Source organism: Carcharodon carcharias, chromosome 5 (genome assembly GCF_017639515.1).
Source record: "Carcharodon carcharias isolate sCarCar2 chromosome 5, sCarCar2.pri, whole genome shotgun sequence".
Taxonomy (NCBI): Eukaryota; Metazoa; Chordata; class Chondrichthyes; order Lamniformes; family Lamnidae; genus Carcharodon; species Carcharodon carcharias.
Window position 1 is genome coordinate 180,041,975 of NC_054471.1, and position 21,220 is coordinate 180,063,194.

The 21,220-nt window shown below is 44.4% G+C and overlaps 1 protein-coding gene and 1 long non-coding RNA gene across 4 annotated transcripts in view; one reads left to right on the plus strand and one right to left on the minus strand.

Annotated features, from left to right (window-relative positions):
- The window catches only part of LOC121278092 (visinin-like protein 1), a 138,004-nt gene extending 131,726 nt beyond the window's left edge, over window positions 1-6,278 (plus strand). For all 3 annotated transcript variants that reach the window (XM_041188155.1, XM_041188153.1, XM_041188156.1), the window contains exons 3-4: window positions 2,123-2,338; window positions 5,714-6,278. In XM_041188155.1, the coding sequence (XP_041044089.1) occupies window positions 2,123-2,338; window positions 5,714-5,911 (414 nt within the window). In that variant the 3' untranslated portion in view covers window positions 5,912-6,278. The remainder of the gene's footprint in view (window positions 1-2,122; window positions 2,339-5,713) is intronic.
- Window positions 5,808-21,220, minus strand: part of LOC121278093 — a 70,555-nt gene continuing 55,142 nt past the window's right edge. The window contains exon 5 of the long non-coding RNA XR_005943049.1: window positions 5,808-5,887. This is a non-coding gene — a long non-coding RNA (uncharacterized LOC121278093). The remainder of the gene's footprint in view (window positions 5,888-21,220) is intronic.

The following is a 21,220-nucleotide window of genomic DNA, read 5'->3' on the forward strand; positions in this document are numbered from 1 at the left end:
ACAGCTGCCTGCGCTGTTTTTGAATAGGCTGCCGGGTCGCAATTAGACCAGTGGACATCGAGCTCCAGGCCCCGGACGCCCCTTCCCGCTGATCTCGGAGGCATGCGTTACCCCGGGTGGGCCTTAATCGGCCCGCCCGTGCAAAATGGTGGTGCGCACCCGATAGCGGGCGGCGGCCGTGTTCCCGCCCACTCCCGCCGGGCCCGCCCGACGCGGGAAAAATTCAGGCCTATAAATAGAAGCGCAGGGCAGAATTTTTAGTCCAGCGGGTGGGCGCGTGCCCGACCCAATCCGGCATGAAATCGCGCAAGGTGACGTCCGGCAAGAGTCCCGATGTCATCCTGCGCTCGCGCGATATTTCTGTCAGCAGACACGCACCTAAATTGGCGGCGCACCCGCTGACAATAAAGAGGCCAGTTAAGGTCATTAACGGAGCAATTGGCTTTGATTTTACGTTGCCCTCCAACCTCACGGTTGGCGGACGGGCGAATGGGCCAGGCGGCCTTTACATTTTTCATGAAACCTCATCCAAGGGCGGGATGAGGTTTCCATTATTAAATGAAAGAAAAAGAAAAATCCATGGACAGCATTTTTATCACGTTTATGTTCAGGTGACTGATTGATTGTGTTGCTTGGTCATTTTTTCCTGATTTTAAAAACTTTAATTCTTTTCAGGTTTTCAGCTCCCTGCCTTCAGGGAGCTTTCTGCCAGCGCCTGCCCCCCCTCTTCCCACCCCCACAAACCCCCCACCCCGCCCCGGCAGCACTGAGATTCTCAGCGCGCGCGCTTCATGCTCGATAGCCGTTAATTGGCCAGCCAGCATGAAATCGCGGTCGGGGGCCGATCGTGGACCTGGCCGATCCCAGACCCGCCGATCGTGCCCACCCACCGAGCTAAATATTCTGTCCGTAGAGTACAAAAGAGGAAGTTATGTTAAACCTTTATAAATCAAAGGTTAGACCTCAGCTAAAGTAATGCGGCCAATTCTGGGAACCACACTTTAAGAAGGATGTCAAAGCCTTGGGGAGGATGCAGAAGAGATTTGTCAGACCAGAAGCAGGGATGAAAGACTTCAGTTATATGGCTGACTAGAGCAACTAGGGTTGTTTTCTTTAGAACAGATGAGGTTAAGGGGAGATTTGATAGTGTTTAAAATCATTTGTCAAAATCATGAAATGTTTTGGTAAGAGTAAGTAAGGAGAGACTGTTTTCAGTGGCAGGAGTGTTGGTAACTAAAGAATACAGATTTAAGGTAATTGGCGAAAGAACTAGAGGTGACGAGAGTGAGGAGAATTGTAAGATTTTAACTTATTATGATCGGAATGCACTGCCTGAACAAGGGTGGAAGCAGATTCAACAATAACTTTCAAGACAGACTTCAATAAATACTTGAAAGGGAAATTTTTGCAGGACTGAAAAAAAGCAGGGGAGCTAGACTAATTGGACAGCTCTTTCATGACACAGGCATGATGGACCATATGGCCTTCTTCTATGTTATATCATTTAATGATTCTAGAGCAGTAAAGTTACTGACAATCTGAACATGGTGGCTCTCTTTCAGAGAGATCATGGAGACCAATTGCATTTGTACGGTACAGTTATAGGGATGGATAATTTTACCACACCTGTTAATACTTAGAAAACTATCCACCCTTGCACTTGTATCCTAATTCCCTTACATAGATTCTTGTACAGAGCTTTTAACTTTCTTGTTAGAAGTAACAATGAAAACAGTGCAGAGAGTTCAGGCCAGTGGCTGTGTGTGCGGACTTCCTGGATGATAATGATCAGAGTAATTAATTTTAACTTACATTTCTAAAGTTTAATATTTGTGGAGTTGCAAATAATGCAAATAGAATCTACTTCTTGCCAAGAATCACCAAAATTCATTTGAAGATCTTTTGAGGTGAGGGACAACTGACCCTGGCATAGCACCTTCTCATTCATTTACTGTTTTGTAAGTATATAGAAGGAACTCGATGATCTGAAATTTCTTAAGACCATTATCGCCAAGCCTTCTAGTGAAATAGCTACCTTATCCACGACACATGGAGCATAGCAAATTAAAAAGAAACCTGGTTTGAATTCTTTATTTAATCCATGCATTCTTTTTCTCTGCAGTTTTTCCCTTATGGAGATGCATCCAAGTTCGCTCAACATGCCTTCAGAACCTTTGATAAAAACGGTGATGGAACGATCGACTTCAGAGAGTTCATTTGTGCTCTCTCTATTACTTCAAGAGGCAGCTTTGAACAGAAGCTAAATTGGGCCTTCAATATGTACGATTTAGATGGTGATGGTAAAATTACAAGAGTCGAAATGTTGGAGATCATAGAGGTAAGGAAATATGCCTCCAAGCTCTGCTCTTTGATATCCACTAACCTGTACAATCACAGCCCTTTGTTAGGCAAAATGCAAAGCAATGAGAGATGACATCTTCTTCTGCAATGTGAATACAAATGTACCTATGTTAAACACATAGGGCAGGAATTTTTGATGAATGGGCAGGCGGGCGCCCAACCTGCTCGCGCGTAAAATGATGCGCGATGATGTCATCGCACACTCGCGTGATATTTCGGTCGGCGGGCGTGCAAGGGAGTCGACAGCGCGCCCGCCGACAATTAAGAGGCCTATTAAGACCATTAAAAATGTAATTGAAATAAAATTTTTCACTGCCCGTCCAACCTTGCGGTTGGCGGGCAGGCAAAAAGGCTATAAGCGGCCTTTGGATTTTTTTTAGGAAGCCTCATCCACGGGCGGGATGAGGTTTCCAACAGCTATCAAAAATACGAATAAAAACTTAAATTTTTCATTAATAACATGTCCCTGCTCATGTGTCAGAGTCACGTGAGGGGATATGGTTTTTAACACCTTAAAATTCTTTATTTTTTCAAATATTCTCAGCCCCCTGAGGCAGCTTTTCCTGCACACACCCATGCGCATGTGCGATCTTGTGTGCTCGCCCTCCTTTAGCCCCCCCTACCCTGCACAGGCAGCGCTGGGTGCAACCGTGCGCATTTCACGCTGGGCGGGCCTTAATTGACCCGCCAGCGTGAGATCGTGGTCTGGCCCCGATTACAGGCAACGGGCAGCTTCCCGGCTGCTTCCGCCCTCCCGCTCCTGGCGAGGTTAAAAACCCTGCTCATGGAACAGAAAAATTATGATTTTTCAATAGAGTATAATATTTTAGTGTTCAGAAAAAATGTTTTTCATAAAGGGAAACAGCACTCGAGCCCTGTTTACGATATCAATTGCTTCAGCAATCCACAGTGGAAGTATGAAAAAAACGAACTTCCAACCCCATGATAATAATATGCCAGTATTGATATCACAATGTATTTCTACCCCTTTATGAATACTCAGCTACTATTATTGAGGAAAAGTTTTGGCCAGGGAGCTTTGCCCACTGGCTGCACTGCCTGGAAATTCAGTTCGGCACCGTGGATAATTTTCTAGTCATGATCAGAAAATAATGTACAGTTTGCCTGAAGTACATATGGAACTTATAGCAGATGAGGATTCCCTTACTACATACACTCCAAGATTCTCAAATCAGAAAACTATCCCTTTGGAGAACTAGGAGCATGGGTCAAAGAAGCTGCCAGTGATGTTGATGTACCTCATTCATTGTGCCTTCTTTCATTGTTAGTCCTTTTTACAGGACAGTCTGCTGGCCACTGTGAGCCTTGTTCCACATCTGATTCCTATGCAAATTAGTCCAGGGGATTTTATGTATTTTACGACACTTTGCTCCCCAATACCACAGCATACTCATATAAATATATGGCTGTTTGGGCTTGCCCAACCTTTAAGAATCGACTCTTTAAAGATGTGTTGGAAGCTTTCAATACTGGTTGGAAAATGAGACATGTCTTGAGATGCATTATATCCTTTTCTTGTAAATGCATTATAATTTCACAAAATAATTACAGATGAAGAAGTCTATTCAGGACCATATTAGTTTATTCATATAAAATAGCTGTAAATTTCCCCCAATTATTATGCAACAGCTTTTAGTTAGCTCTTAAATGATTTGAGTTTTCAAGTCCACTTTTCAATTCCATTTCATATGTTGATTATTCTTTGGTGAAGAGAAACTTCCTGATAGCAAACCTAAATTTACCTTTTACTAATTTTGAGCCTGTGGCACCTGGTGCTGCTCTCTCAAAGTTATTTAAAGTAATTGTTCAAATTTATCTTTACCATTAGCTTGTAAAGCACTATAAGATCACCTTTCAGGCTCCTTGGATAGAAATTGGCCAAAGCCCAAAATCGGGTGAGATTCCAGCAGTGCACAGTACCATGAACCAGATCAGAGATACCCAAGGACCATCATAAATTGGGGTCTCATCATCATAATTCTGATGAGCTGCAGCTAGGTGCCAATCAGACACCATGGCTGAGCTTGCTGGTCAAGCCCTGGTAATTTTTGGCAGACGCTAAGGTCCACAGCTAAGCCTAGGCATGAAAGTGATCAAGAGGGGAAGGGACATGAAAGACAATTAATTGATAGAGATTGATTGCTATCATTAGTCAACAACTCTACTATTATTGTATCCTGTGACTACCAGGATTGTGAACTAAATAGATCGTAGTCTTTTTTTATCATCTAGCGATGCCTGTGTTCCTATGCTGGATCATTACTTGCCCATACATCTTGCATTATATCTCCACATTGGGTGAAATTTTAACTGACACTGGGGTGATTTTCAAGCAGTGGCTAAAATGGGAATAAAGTTAGTGGAGTTGCTGTGCTGCCTAACTATTGATGCTAGGGTAAAGCCTCAAGCATTTGATGTATTAATAAAATTAGCCTTTATACATCATGAGAAAAGTTCAGGTGATAGAAGAATACCAGCATATTATTCCCTTCATAGAAAACAAAACCTTAACAATTAGTGTCATTAAAGCATTAGGAAATTATATCACTCTTTGCTTTTCTCTCAAAATTATACACAGCCTGTTGGAGACAAGCAAGCATAAGATTTATGTCAATGGTATTCTAAGTTCACCCGCTGAGAGATGCGAGAGAGTGACTCATCCTCTATCTTCTCTCCCTCCCAGTGGGAAAGTGACTGGTTTCCACTTCGTCTTTCCCTTTCAGAAAGGGAATTGTATGTGTGAAGGGAAACCAGGTGTGAACTTAGATTCCACCAGTCTATGTCACAATAAATTAATGCTGAGCTGTGGAAGCTCTATATAGAATTATAGTGTAAAACTATAATGCAATTCTATCTCAATAGCCTGATGAAATTCATAAACAAGTCAATTTTTGCTGTCAGAAATCAGGTGTTAAAACTTTAATAACTCCCTCTCCAGCATCTGTTATTCTATTCTTAAATTCATTTAATACCTCAAGCCTGGTAAGAGTTGAAATCTGATTCATTGCATACAATTACATAAAACTTACAGCACAGAAACAGTTTGTTCAGCACAGCAGGTCAATGATGGTGGTTAGGCTCCACATGAACCTCCTCCCATCCTACTTCATCAGACCCTATCAGCATAATTTTTTGTTTCTTTCTTCCTCATAGTGGTCCAACTTCTCCTTTAATAGCATCTATGCTATTTGCTTTGACTTCTCCTTTTGGTGGTATGTTCCATGTACTTCAATCAGTGTTTCCATGTTGTGAGAGTTCAAAACAGTGAAAAATATATAATTTTCTTTGATTTTCACTTTAAATTAAATCAATTTTTTTATGTTCCTTGAAGGCTATTTATAAAATGGTGGGAACTGTCATAATGATGAAAATGAATGAAGATGGTTTGACGCCAGAACAGAGAGTCGACAAGATTTTCAGTAAGATGGATAAGAACAATGATGACCAGATTACATTGGATGAATTCAAAGAAGCGGCAAAGAGCGATCCTTCGATTGTGTTACTCCTGCAATGTGACATTCAGAAATGAGCCGTCAGTAATGCATATAATGGACTGCACAAAATTCAAATGTTTCATTCAGTTTGCAGCTACATCCACACACACAAAAACAAAGTGCTTGGACTACCTTTAAATGGACTTGCTTCTTGTGTTGAAACACTTGTGTGCATGAGAATGTCATATGCAAAAAAGTTTAAATTAATATAAAAACTGCCAAAAGTGAAGTGTGCGCAATTTCATTACCATCTTAAATTCATTCCTCAGAGGCCTGTGCATCAGTATCGTGTTGCATTAAAATAAGCTATTATTGTTCATGTTCCACTGGAGCTTGCAATGTGTTGAATGGGAATGAAACTGAAATCCCATGTTTATAATAAATCATTTCGTTTTCCTCTAACCATGGTAGCAGATCTGAGACATGAGTTTTTGAAAATATTGGCAACTGATTATCTGACCAGAAAACAGTCTGCATTACACAGATCTGGCTTGCTTAACAAAAATGAATGGTATTTGTGTCCAGTTAGGTTTTTCCCTTAATTCTTTGAACTCTGAAAAATCGTAAAATACAGGACTAAATACCTCAGAAAACTGCAGCAATATTTAGCAGAAAATGGATTCAGCATTTATAATTAGCATATTATTCAAACATAGCACTCAAGAAATTTTTCAACAGACGAAGATTTTGTAGGAATAGCAAACGTTTAAGAATACCCATTGGTAAGTGTTTCTGACCTTAGCTTAGATTTTTCCTGCAATACCTAAAGCAGCAACTCCACTTTACAAATTGCCACCAGCTACAAGGAAATATGATAGCAAATTTTTAAACTGTTTTTACAGCTTTTCCACTCGCACTTATTGGCAGTTGAGATTTATATTCACAGAAATCCGATAAGCATTTAGATTGATGTCATTACAAAGAAAAGAAAAATGTCCAACTATGTTAGTAAGTTTTAAGACATGAAACATGCTAAGCTTTTTAAAAAGGGAAAAATAGTCAAATTGAAGGCCTTGTTTTGTTTACTACTTAATGATATGTGCTAGTTAAGACATTCTGCTTGTGATCTAATGTCAATCCTAGGACTACTGTACCATAATTTGTGACTCACTTGGAAACAATTGGAGTCATTCTTGACAATACAGTTTCCCAACATTCTCCCTTGCATTGCTAAACTGATTTAAAAGGGAAGTATACGCTACACAGGTGTCCTATAATCATATATCAAAAAAAGGGAAAGATCCAACATTTAATATTATCTCAGCCACCCCAGTTACTGCTGTTCTAGGCTTTTAAACAATTACCATAGCCAATTGTGACATCCTCCACAGCGTATGAAGCATTCAAATGGGAAAAACACAAAGGCTGGGATTTTCTGGTGCCATTAAAGCGGGACCCACCACCCAGCCAAAAGTCTATTGGTGGGACCGGACGATCCTGGATGATCCTGGCAGTGGGCAGAGTTGGATTTCCAGCCTCGTCGTGGCGAGACCAGCCTGGGAGAGTCGGCGGCCCAGCTAAAAGTCCATTAGCTTTCGGCGGGACCAGGTGGTCCCGGCAGTGGGTGGGGCTGGAAAATCCTGCCCAAAGTTTCTAGCATTACTGTTTATATCTAAAATTACCGTCTCCATAACATCGCCAACTCTGCTCCTACCTCAGTTCTGCTGCTGCTGAAGCCCTCATCCACAACTTTGTTACCTCTACTCTTGGTCATCCCATTGCACACTTGGCTGGCCTCCCACATTCTACTCTCCATAAGCAGCAGCTCAGCTATTCATGTCCTCACTCATACCCACCACCACCCTGTGCTTGATGGTTTACATTGGCCACGGGTTAAGCAACATCTCAATTTTAAAATTCTAATCCTTACTTTCATTTCACCCCATGGCCTCACTCCTCCCTTTCTCTGTAATCTCCAGCCCCACAACTCTCTGGGATATTTGCGCTCCTCCAATTCTGGCCTCTTGTGCATTCGATTTTAATTGTTCCATCATTGGTGGCTATGCCCTCAGCTGCCGAGGCCCTAAACTCTGGAAGACCCTCCTTAAACCACTCTGGTTTTGTACTCCTCTTTCCTCCTTCAAGACACTCCTTTAAAACCTATCTCTTCCTATCTCTTTTTCCACTCTTTAGCCATCTTAACACCACCCACCACCACCCTCGCTCCCACCACCACCACCACCACCACCACCACCACCACCCTAAGTACTTTGGGACAATTTACTACATTAAAGACACTTTATCAATGCAAGTTGTAGTTGTGTCGCTTGGGGGCTGAAATTCTGTTTCTATGCATCATTGGCATAAATATGGGGGCAGGGAACTTGGGCTACTAAGTGCTCAGTATGCACTGCTTGGGGTTTCTGCGAGCAGCTCTAGAGAAGCAGAAGATTTGAACCGATGTATGACATGAGCCTCAATATAGAGTTGGATAAAATGTAAGTGGAAGCCTGCTTCCCAGTTTTAACTCTTCCCCTGGCTTGAGCCGAGAATTCACAGTCATGGGGCTATACCGTTGACAATGACACATTGGAGTTGGCAGCCATTGTATAAGCTTGCTGAAAATTCTTGCTATTTTTCTCAAAGCTGTGTGTTCATCTGGTAAGTTTTTGTTTGCAACCTCTCTCAGTTTTCCTTTGTTATATCTGTTAATTTATGTTGTACTTTAATCTAGATTTCTTTTTTTACTTTTTTTCTCTGTTTACCACTGACCACTCAAGGGAGTTTTTCTACAATATTCCACAGTCATTGCTGGTAGGTCAACCAGTTCTTTTAAAATCCCCCTTGCCCTCACAAACTAGAGGACAGCAAGCATTTTCAGAGAATTAATTTCCCTTCATGTAAGACAAATAGCCCAGACCCATCACTGACATGGTCCACCAGCACAGCCTTAGCATAGATGTGCATTTGACTTGGGTCTTTGGCCAGACAGGCATTTCTGCACCTTTAGGATTATGTTCTCAAGGTAGTGTCTGGTTGCATTAGCCGTTGGAGCGCACACACAATGACCAACTGGTGCAGAACCTGCATGCCAATTTGGGTGTCAACAAGTGACCATGAATCACGCAGCCTAGTTCATTCTAAACTGTAAAGGCATCTGGCATCGAAAAATGAGAGTCTTGCAAAGTTTTGGTTTCAACTTTGCATCTATAGGTATTGTTGTCCTAAATTATAGGTGTACAAGAGCGAGGGCTTTGGTATGAGTGAGGAGTTCATGTGAAAATGCACAAGTCATGGCTGCAAGGAACCTTTGGGCCATGCACAGGATACATGGTACTGCTGGGTCGTGCTTCCTTGTCAAACTCTGTTAAGTGATGTCTTCATCTGTTGTGTACACGGTGTTGGACAAGCTTACCACCACCTGCTGACAAGAATATTACACGGCTGCCCTCTGGGAATAGTGCCTTTCAGTGTGAAATTGGGCAACTCACCTTATGAAGCCACACCCCCAGTTAGACATCTGTTAAACAGAGGGTCGAGTGCTGTACCACTATGCCCACAGGATCTTAGTTGTAACATTGAACTTTATTTCATTTCTGCCTGATCATTCTCCTTCGCTTAGTCACGACGAGGATTGAAAAATATCCGAACTTCATTCTGAAGCTTGGCAAACACCAACATAAATATTTGTCCCACTATGCAGGCACTCTCTTTAAATGTGCACATCTCTTTAATTTGGAGCTGCTGGTTGCATTGTCCCATTGCTCCATTGATTTGGCTCCTGGCAGGAGGTTAAGCTACCTTAGCAGCTATAAATAATTATTTAAATAAACTGGTGGAAGATTCAGAAGTCAGTTTACTGCTGTGTTCGCATGTGTTGATCCAGCATTGTAGCATAAAAGGTTCAACCGTGCTGGAATTTCAGCCCAATGAAGATAAGATCTACACAAAATGCTTGTTCCCAGATTACGCAATACAATTCTAAACCAAGTTCATAAAAGGTTTAAGGCAAAGACCTTTTTGCATCTTGAACTATGGTGACATCTTCAGAATATACTTCCCTTTCAAAGACTGTTTATTGATTGGTAATTTAGAGCTTTGAGTGCAAAACATGACTATGTTAAGCTAAATACACAAAAGTTATAGCTTTAAAAATAACAGGTCACCTTTAATCCAGTGGGAGCACACAGCAGAAATATGGGATTGTTCTGCACAAATTTTCGATAGGGACTCTCAGCAGGTAAGACTGCCGAGTGGTAATGTGAAATTGGAAAATTATCACTGTAAGGATTTGAACCTTTAAAAATTATATTTTTTACTTAACCACGGGACAATGATTTATCTATTCTGGCAAAAGGATAATGAATAAAGCTTACCAAACCTTACCCTTTTATGTATGCAATGTAAACAAAATGTTGGTAAAAGTGTTCGGTGCAGTACCTATATGTTTGTTATGGCTTTTATAAATGTCATGAATCGATACATAAATCATTAATATATCTTCTAAATGAAATTGTGCAGAAGACAAAACCCAGAACTGTTAAAATGAAATTGTGCTACTATGTGAAACAAATAAACAGTGGCATGGACATACTTTACCATGAAAACCATATTTGTCATTTCTTCTTGTTAATTTACACAGATTTAAAACGTGAAGATCCAGCCTTACAATTAAAAATCTTGCATCATGTGCATAAGCATAGTGTCACACCTCTCAAATGTATTACACCTGCAAGACTTCACATAGTGTCATGCATCTGTTGGACAAAATTAAGATTGGTTCAAATAACCGGTAACAGTTAAATTACCAATTGAGTATCCGTGCATGAATTAGGAATAACTATATTCACCATATAGGTAGCAAAAAACAACAATCAGGAATGAATAAGCAGAACAACACTGAGCAATTGGTCATTTTTACCTCAATCCATCAGTCATGCACTAGCAAATACCATAAAGCTGATCAAGCAGAAGACTTAAGTATTTCTTCCAATTTTTTTTGACTACATTAGGCTGGATTCACATACTCCCAATTGGGGTAGCGGTGGAGTGCAATATCTGACCACTGATGTGATCCTGACTTATTTTCTTAGGTTAAGGGTCACTTTACTTGTAGGGTGAGATCCTGGACATCAAAAGAGTGCCATCGCCACCACCCCCTCCCCTCCCCCCTCCTGCCCACCTCCAAACCCTTTATAAAACAGGGAAATCCAGGCAGTTATTGCTGCAGCATTCAAGGACAAAGGTTCAAAAGTATGTACTGCCCCCTCTCCCTGTGGATGGCAGAGGTAACTATGGTGAGGAGGGATTTGGGCAGACCCCTTACCAACCTTGGTATGCAGCTGATGGGGAAGAGGTGGCCGGCAGCCTCTCTACTGCCTGCAGGGGGTGGAGAACACAGGTTTCACCACTCAATTTTGCCTCCTTTATTCACTGCTATCCCACAGTGTAGTATAATCCATCCCATTGTTTCCTCAGCCAGTTGACAACACACAAGTAACAAATTACATTTCTAGTGAACATTAAAATTGTAATTTGCAAAATACTGTCGAAATGCCAAAATGTCACACGAGGTTCAGAGCACTTTCGGGGCAATTTTCTGCCTCAGTTTTGTGGCAGGGAATGTTGTCTCTGGGCACATTTTGAAAATTTCAGGCGTGCCGCTTCTGTAGCGCCTATTCACCAAAGCATACCTGTCAAAATTACCCCCTTTGGCTTCCCAGTATGAATCTGTCCATTTCATATGGGTACCATTTATGACCTTTCATTCTTCTAGTATTTCTGTGTGTTTCTATATCTCTACAATTTTTTCCACTCTGCCTACATATTATAGGCACAAAATATATCATGAACAAAGTGAATGCAAGTTTTCTGATCACTTTCAGAAAAAGGGAATAATCTAGATATTATTTAAAATCACTACATAAGCAGATCATTACACTTAATTAGTCCTATGCTGAAGAATTGCTAAGACAAAAGAAAACATACTTGTTTCTTACTGCTCCCATAATGCAGCCTGCCATCCCCCACAACCCCTCCACCCCAGTCCTGCCAGAATCCATCAACATCCACTTAGTCCACTTTAAAAAACATTAGAAGTCCAGGACCAGAATTTTATGTTCGGGGCTGGGGGGTGGGGGTGAAGGAGCAGGCCTGACACATGAAAACGTAAAACGATGCGTGATGACATCGGGCGTGGGTCCTGACGTCACCGCGTACCATCGCGATATTTCGGCAGGTGGGCGCAATATGAGGACAGAGGCGCGCCCGCCATGAATTAAAGGGCCAGTTAAGGCCCTTGAGGCACCAATTGTCTTCGATTTTACGCAGCCTGTGCGATTTCTATAGCGTCACACGGGCGCAAAGGGGAGGTCACGTTTCCAAAAACCTCATCCACGGGCGGGATAAGAGGGGTGAGCAGGCTCGCTAATGTGAGTTGTTAGTACTTTAGATTATAAGTTGCTGCTGCTTGCTTGTGTGAACAGGGCAACTTTGTTTCACTTCAGAGCTGCTTTGACAGAAATAACAGGCTTCAGTTCAGGACTCCGGAGGAGTCATAACACTTGGGGCCTTCCAGATATCAGACAGTCTTCCCTTACCCTGGGAATGGGGATTGTACTCTCCGCTGGAGGCACCTCCTCTGAGGAAAAGAGGGCCAGAAGGGGGAGGAGGCCAGGTGTCCCTACTCAGTCTCCAGGGGAGCCACTTTTTGGAGTACAGGCACAGGCACTTTTGGGAGTACAGGCTCAGGGCCAACTGGAAGTCCAAGGTGGAAGGGGCCGCAGAAGACGCCACTATCCTGCTGCCAGGGTTTACAGGCAGCGATGCAGCTACCTCAATATGTCTGAGGTGCAGTGCCGATGGAGGCTCCGCCTCTCAAGGGAGACAGTGACCTCCATCTGTCAGATGATCGGCCCTGAGATCAGCTCCAACTGTATGGGTGGACACCCCATGCCAGTGGTTGAAGGTCACAGTGACCCTCAACTTCTATGCCTCTGGCTCTTTCCAGGGGTCAGTGGGTGATCTTTGTGGAGTCTCCCAATCAGCTGTCCACACTTGTGTCAAGCAGGTGACTGATGCTCTGTTCAGGTGTGCATTGACTTTCATTCACTACCACACGGATGAGGCCAGTCAGACACAGTGAGCCAGAGGCTTCATGGCCATTGCTGGGTTCCCCCATGTCCGGGGTGCAATAGACTGTACAGCACGTGAGCCCGGTGCCTTCGTCAGCAGGAAGGGCTTTCACTCCATGAATGTGCAGATAGTGTGTGACCATAGGATGCTGATTCTACAAGTCTGTGCAAGGTACCAGGCAGCTCCCACAACACCTACATCTTCAGACACTCCCAGATGCCGAGGCCCTTCAGTGCTCCACTGGATGGATGGCTGCTGGGGAACAAGGGATATCTCATCAAACTGGATACTGTTGAGGGGAATGGCCTCTCAGGGGAAAGCAGCAACAGCCAAATTTGTTGCACCACGGTTGGCTCTGCTGCATAGGGGAGGAATTAAAAAGTGTGGGAATGCAATAGTTATAGGGCATTCAATTGTAAGGGGAATAGATAGGCGCTTCTGTGGCCACAAACGAGACTTCAGGATGGTATGTTGCCTCCCTGGTGCTAGGGTCAAGGATGTCTCAGAGCGGCTACAGGACATTCTGAAGGGGGAGGGTGAAAAGCCAGTAGTCTGGTACACATTGGTACAAACGACACAGGTGAAAAAAGGGATGAGTGCCTAAAAGCAGAATATAGCGAGTTAGGAAGTAAGTTGAAAAGTAGGACCTCAAAGGTAGTGATCTCAGGATTACTACCAATGCCACGTGCTAGTCAGAAATGGCAGGATATATCGGATGATTTTGTGGCTGCAGAGGTGGTGTGAGGGGGAGGGTTTCAGATTCCTGGGACTTTGGGACCGGTTCTGGGGAAGGTGGGACTAGTGCAAACTGGACGGGTTACACCTGGGCAGGACCGGAACTGATGTCCCAGGGGGAACTTTTGCTAGAGTGGTTGGGGACGGTTTAAACTAAAATGGCAGGGGGATGGGAACCTATGCAAGGAGTCAGAGGAGGGGGAATCAAGGACAAGAACAAAAGACAGAAAGGGGAATAAGAAAAGTGATAGGCACAGAAATCAAGGGCAAGAATCAAAGGGGGCCTCAGTGAAAAATAGTAGGAACGGGAAAAGTAATGTTAAAAAGATAAGCCTTAAGGCTTTGTGCCTTAACGCGAGGAGCATTCGCAATAAAGTGGATGAATTAACCACGCAAATAGATGTGAATAGGTATGATATAGTTGAGATTACGGAGACAAGGCTGCAGGGTGACCAGGGATGGGAACTGAACATCCAGGGTATTCAGTATTTAGGAAGGACAGACAAAAAGGAAAAGGGGTGGAGCTGCATTGCTGGTTAAAGAGGAAATTAATGCAATAGTGAGAAAAAATATTAGCTCCAATGATGTGGAATCTATATGGGTAGAGCTGAGATACACTAAGGGGCAAAAAATGTTAGTGGGGATTGTACACAGACCCCCAAACTGTGGTGGTGATGTTAGGAATGGTATTAAACAGGAAATTAGAGAACATGCAATAAAGGATCATCTGTAATTATGGGTGACTTTAATCTGCATATAGATTGGGCAAATCAAATTAGTAACAATACCGTAGAGGAGGAATTCCTGGAGTGTATACAGGATGGATTTCTGGACCAATACGTTGAGGAACCAACTAGAGAACAAGCCATCCTAGACTGGGTACTGTGTAATGAGAAAGGAATAATTGGCAATCTAGTTGTGTGAGGCCCCTTGGGGATGAGCGACCATAATATGATAGAATTTTTCATCAAGATGGAGAGTGACGTAATTAATTCTGAGACTAGGTCCTGAATCTTAATAAAGTAAACTACAATGATATGAGGTGCGAGTTGGCTATGATGGATTGGGAAACGTTGCTTAAAGGGATGATGGTGGATAGGCAATGGCAGACATTCAAAGAGCGCATGGGTGAACTGAAACAATTGTTTATTCCTGACTGGTGCAAAAGTAAAACAGGAAAGGTGGCCAAACCATGGCTTACAAGGGAAATTAGAGATAGTTTTAGACCCAAGGAAGGGGCATACAAAATGGCTAGAAAAAACAACAGGCCTGAGGATTGGGAGCAGTTTAGAATTCAGCAAAGGAGGACCAAGGGATTGATTAAGAAGGGTAAAATAGTGAACGAGAGTAAGCTTGCGGGGAACATAAAAATCGACTGTAAAAGTTTCTATAGGTATGTGAAGAGAAAAAGATTGGTGAAGACAAATGTGGGCCCAGTCCAGTCAGAAACAGGGGAATTTAAAACGGGAACAAAGAAATGGCTGACCAACTAAATACATACTTTGGTTCTGTCTTCACAAAGGAGGATACAAATAACATACCAGAAATGTTGAGGAACACAGGGTTTAGTGACAGGGAAGAACTGAAAGAAATCAGTATTGGTAGGGAAATGGTGTTGGGGAAATTGATGGCATTGAAAGCCGATAAATCCCCAGGGCCTGATAATCTACATCCCGGAGTACTTGTGGAAGTGGCTCTAGAAATAGTGGATGCATTGGTTGTCATTTTCCGAGATTCTATAGACTCTGGAACTGTCCCTATAGATTGGAGGGTAGCTAATGTAACCCTACTATTTAAAAAGGGAGGTAGAGAGAAAACAGGAAATTATAGACCAGTCTGACATCAGTAGTGGGGAAAATTCTAGAGTCCATTGTAAAAGATTTAATAGCTGAGTACTTGGAAAACAGTGGCAGAATCAGATAGAGTTAGCATGGATTTATGAAAGGGAAATCATGCTTGACAAAATCTACTGGAATTTTTTGAGGACGTAACTAGTAGAGTTGATGAGGGGGAGCCAGTGGATGTGGTTTATTTGGACATTCAGAAGACTTTCGACAACATAAGAGATTAGAGTGTAAAATTAAAGTGCATGGGATTGGGGGTAGTGGATTGAGATGGATAGAAAGGAAAGGCAGACAGGAAACAGAGTAGGAATAAATGGGTTAAAAACAAAAAAACTGCGGATGCTGGAAATCCAAAACAAAAACAGAATTACCTGGAAAAACTCAGCAGGTCTGGCAGCATCGGCGGAGAAGAAAAGAGTTGACGTTTCGAGTCCTCATGACCCTTCGACAGAACTAAATGGGCCTCTTTCCGAATGACAGGCAGTGACTAGCAGGGTACCGCAGGGATTGGTGCTGCGACCCCAGCTATTCACAATGATTTAGATGAGGGAACTAAATGTAATATCTCCAAATTTGCAGATGACACAAAGCTGGGTGGGAGGGTGAGCTGTGAGGAGGATGCAGAGATGCTTCAGTGTGATTTGGACAAACTGAGTGAGTGGGCAAGTATATAGCAGATGCAGTATAATGTGGATAAATGTGAGGTTATCCACTTCGGTAGCAAAAACAGGAAGGCAGATTATTATCTAAATGGCTATAATTTGAGAGACTGGAATGTGCAACAAGACCTGGGTATCCTTGGACACCAGTCGCTGAAGGTAAGCATGCAGGTGCAGCAGGCAGTAAAGAAGACAAATGGTATGTTGGCCTTAATAGTCAGAGGATTCGAGTACAGGAGCAAGGATGTCTTGCTGCAATTATACAGGGTCTTGGTGAGACCAAACCTGGAATATTGTGAGCAGTTTTGGTCTCCTTATCTGAGGAAGGATGTTCTTGCTATAGAGGGAGTGCAGCGAAGGTTTACCAGACTGATTCCTGAGATGGCAGGACTGATATATGAGGAGAGATTGAGTCAGTTAGGATTATACTCACTGGAGTTCAGAAGTATGAGGGGGGATCTCATAGAAACCTATAAAATTCTAACAGGACTAGACAGGGTAGATGCAGGAAGTATGTTCCTGATGGTGGGGGAGTCTAGGACCAGAGGTCACAATCTGAGGATATGGGGTAGACCATTTAGGACTGAGATGAGGAGAAATTTCTTCACCCAGAGAGCGGTGAGTCTGTGGAATTTGCTACCACAGAAAGTAGTTGAAGCCTAAACATTGTATATTTTCAAGAAGGAGTTAGATATAGCTCTTGGGGCAAAAGGGATCAAAGGATATGGGGGCAAGTGGGAGTAGTTTATTCAGTTGGATGATCAACCATGACCATAATGAATGGTGGATCAGGCTCGAAAGGCCGAATGGCCTCCTCCTGCTCCTATTGTCTATGTTTCTATGGAAAAGATGGCTCTCTGCCATCCATGAACAGGGGCTGAGCAGTGTTACAATAGGAGCCATGCCTCCACAAGGACGGTGGTAGAGAAAGCCATAGGTCTTCTGAAGATGTGCTACCGATGCCTGGACCGTTCAGGGGAAGCACTCCAATACTCTCCAGATCATGTGTCACTGATAGTGGTTGCATGCTGCGCTCTCCATAATCTGACGCTGGAAAGGGGGGATGCAGTGGAGGAAAAAGATGTTGAGACAGCTTCTCTGGCAGCAGATGATGAGTCCAGTAGTGAGCTCAAGGACGAGCACGCTCAGGAGAACACTGAAGGGATAGACACTGACCTGGGCAACCTCCAGGGAGGCAGGGACATGTGGGATGCTTTGATCCAATGCTCCTTCAGCTGGCCTACCAAAGATGAACCACCACCACATGCCAGGGCTGCAGGCTCCGTAGTCGATACCTGTCAGGAACATTTGCTTGGTGAACAACATACACTATGTGTCATTTCAATAAAGTTCAATGACAAACAAGTCACTCATAACATCATGGGTTACCCTGCACCTGAAGAACTAATGAAGCACACAGAGGCTGGCGACATTCAATGGTGTGGTGACTGGCATACATAAAACAAATTAAATGGAAAGGTGTTCACCATCACACCTGCTAATAACTAACTTAAAAGGAGGGCAAAAAATATCACCAGTGATAAGCCCAAGATGTACCTAAGGTTCTTTAAGTTATCGCTTGCGGGTGCTACGTCTAGGTGCTCCTCCCTTGCTGGCACCGGCATTGGAGGCAGCCTGCTGACTCTGCTGTCCTGTTGGCCTTGATGATCCCCTGGCCAGTGGAGCCGGTGTTGGCCCCGCCTGGGAGGGAGTGGACAGTGCCACGGCTGGCATCTCCCCAGTCGCCGCAGCCTTGTCGGATGTCATGGTCACTGGCAGAGGGGTGGAGAAGCTGCTGCCCTCATCCAGAGCATCCTGAGAGGAGCCCACAGAGATGACAAGCAGCTCGTGTGCAAACGTGAGGTTGCTTTGCACCTCCCTGCTCACCATTGATGGGCGGGCACTGAGCTGGGATACTGGGTGCCTAATCCATCTCCCACACTGACATTGACCACCTGAGGTCATTGCTGGTGTGAGGGCTTGCAAGTCCAAATGCATCCCCAGGAACCCCTGATTCAGATCCTGGAGGAGCCTCCCCATGAGAGTCACCACTCTCTCCATGGAGGAGGCAGCACATTCGGCCATGAGGATCATTGCATTGCTCATGCTCCGCATGGACTCCTCCAACAGACACCATGGCACGCAGACCCTTATGTAACTCTGCCGGATCGTCCCGCAGACCCTGCTGGACTTCCAGCATCTGCTGCCTCAGGGACGACTCCAGAGGCCCATCATCAGCCACTGACTGAGCATGTTCTTGGTCCCCAGCATTCCTCCGACTGCTGGTGCCCTGGGCACTCTCTGCCTCCGCCTGCACCTCAAGTGAGTGTGAAATGACCTCACCGCTGTGCACTGAGATACTATCCACTGATCTTATCCCCACCGAGGTGCTGGTATATGCACTGGTGCCTGCCTGGCTGAGAGGGTGTGGCACTGGTGCATTTATATCATCTGTTTCTGCTAGGGTGAGCAGCAGTGGGCCTTGAGGCTCCAGACCCCAAAGGGCTTCTGGTGAGCCTGAAAGGAAGAAAAAGGACATGTCATTAGTTGAAGTCATTACACTGTTACTGTGCATGTCTGGCACCCAGATCAGGGTACCCTTGTCTTTCTATTATCAATGGGGATTCCATGTCCAAGGCTCAGATCAATATAGAGACAGCAATGGAATGGTTGCTATGACAGACATTCTGACCTCAGTGCGCTGCACTCTTACCTCCCTGTGTCACCCCAATCTCACCGCGGCTGGGTGACCTGGGCACATAGCGCCTCTCCAGCTCCAGGGCCTCCTGCTCATATCTGGACAGGATTAGAAGGCGGGGCGCTCCTCTTCCAGTCCGCAACCTCTCAGCATTGTTATGGGATGTCGTATCCTGAAAGGAGGGAGGAGCATTGATTAGTCCACCCTATACCTGCATTGCCAATGCAGCCTGGCCAACCCCACCTGAGGAACACCTCGCAGGGCTCAGCCGATTCATGACCCTGGAGCCGCAAGGCACTCATTCCAAGCAGCCAGGGCTCACCCCCTTGCCCAGATGTTGCCTCATTGACATTTTCCACTCACACTCTAAGAACTCCGATGTCTGGAGGGGGGCTGAGGTGGGGGGTGGGGGTCCGCTCCTAACTGCTGCGCTAAGTGACCCATGCCAACATGGTACTCACCCTTCCCAATCGCAGGAGATCATTGAAGCGCTTATGGCACTGCACCCGTGTGCGCCTCACCACATGATGGGAGCTGACCCTGGATGCCACCTCCTCCCAGGGGGGCAGCGAGACACTTGTCGGAAAACTGCGGGGCCGACAGCCCTGCCAACCTGCTCTCCCACCTGCCCTGTTCAGCACTGACGTTCTGCATCGCAATGGCCCTCCCAGTCAATGGCAGCCTTGGTATGGCTGCCTGCGCCCTTTTTGAATAGGCCGTGGGGTCGCCATTGGACCCAGCGGGCATTCAGCTCCCGCCCCTTCACGCTGATGCCGGAGTCGCGCATTACGCCGGGCGGGCTTTAATTGGCCTGCCAGCGTAAAATGGTGGTGCGGACCCGATCAAAGCAACTGCCCCCGCCCGCTCCCACTGAGCCCACCCGACCACAATAATAAATTCTCAATGTTTATTTAATCATCTGTGTGAGAGAGTGAGTGGTGGTGTCCCTTCAGCTGGCAGTGAGTGAGGTGCCAGTGAATGCAATGGTTTTGAGTGTGTGAGTTTAGAGTGATGAGATGTTGCCTTACCCTAGCAGCACGGATGAGATCATTCATCCTTTATCTGCATTGGATGGCCAGCCTCTTATGTGCAGCATTGGCACTGATCACCGCTGCCAGTTGCTGCCCCTCCTGTGGCCAGAGCAGGGGTAGAGGACATCACAGCAGGCCTCCACGGCGTCCAAAGGTGCTTGAGGGATGCGTCACTAAGCCTGGGGGCTGTAGTCTTCTTGCCTTTCAGGGCCATGTTTTCTTTGCAGCAGTCCTGGGCTGAAAGCACTGAGAGGTGTCCACGCGGCTGTACTTTAAATTTGGTGCCGGCATGATGAAGCAGCGAGGTGATGACATGGTGGGTGAATTGAAGCCCACCCACCATCGAAACAGCATGTTTCCCAGGAATGTATAATTAATGCAGTGGGTTGGGAAGGTACAGCATGAGAAGCCATTACAGCTGTTGGGTAAAACGGCCTGCTACCACAGTGCAAATCGGGTTTCCAGGATTATCTTATTCATGGTATCTTTGGCTGACACAGCAGATTGTTCTATGACATCCTCTCCCACAAACAGTCCCTCTGCCTCTCCTTGAACCTCTGCTGATTTTCCATTCTCCTCCATTGGGAATCATTGTTGTAGGAAAAATTGTACAGCATACAGCATGCAATTACAATTCTGGATATAGTTGGTGGCAGACTGTAGACTATGTTAATTTCCATTGAAGTAAATGAGAAAGAAAATGGTGCAGGATATAGGCAGGGATGTTGATTTACCACTGCCCATTTTATGCTACTGCCTTACTTGGATCAATTTTGCCCCATTATTCTCCAATATATGTTATCCTGAGTAACACTGATCTCTTCAGTAGATAGACCTGTGTTCCCTATATCAGAGGTTTGCCTTACTGTCCAATATCAATAAATAGCAAGACACAGAAGTTGTAACAACAACACTGCATTATTTAAACTGGATACAATATTCTCACACATGTTTGTTTCTTATCTACCAGTAAGACAAAACCAATTGTAAACCAAACAAGCCAGGTTATCCTACTTACAATATGTGAATGAACAGCATAGTATTTACAGCAAATTTCAAAATATTTCACAATATTTCACAACATAGAAAGTCACAAATACTATTTGTTCACAGACTTAATCTCACTTTACTAACTAGAGAATTTCTGAAACTAGTTAGTGCTAAACTTAGAACTGAATATTTAATCCAATCTCTGTACTAGCTGGAGATACAACTGACTAAAATAAGTTAAATTGTATTGCACAGCCCTGTGAGTTCTAACACTAAGGCATACAAAAGCAGCAACATTATGACAAATGCCATC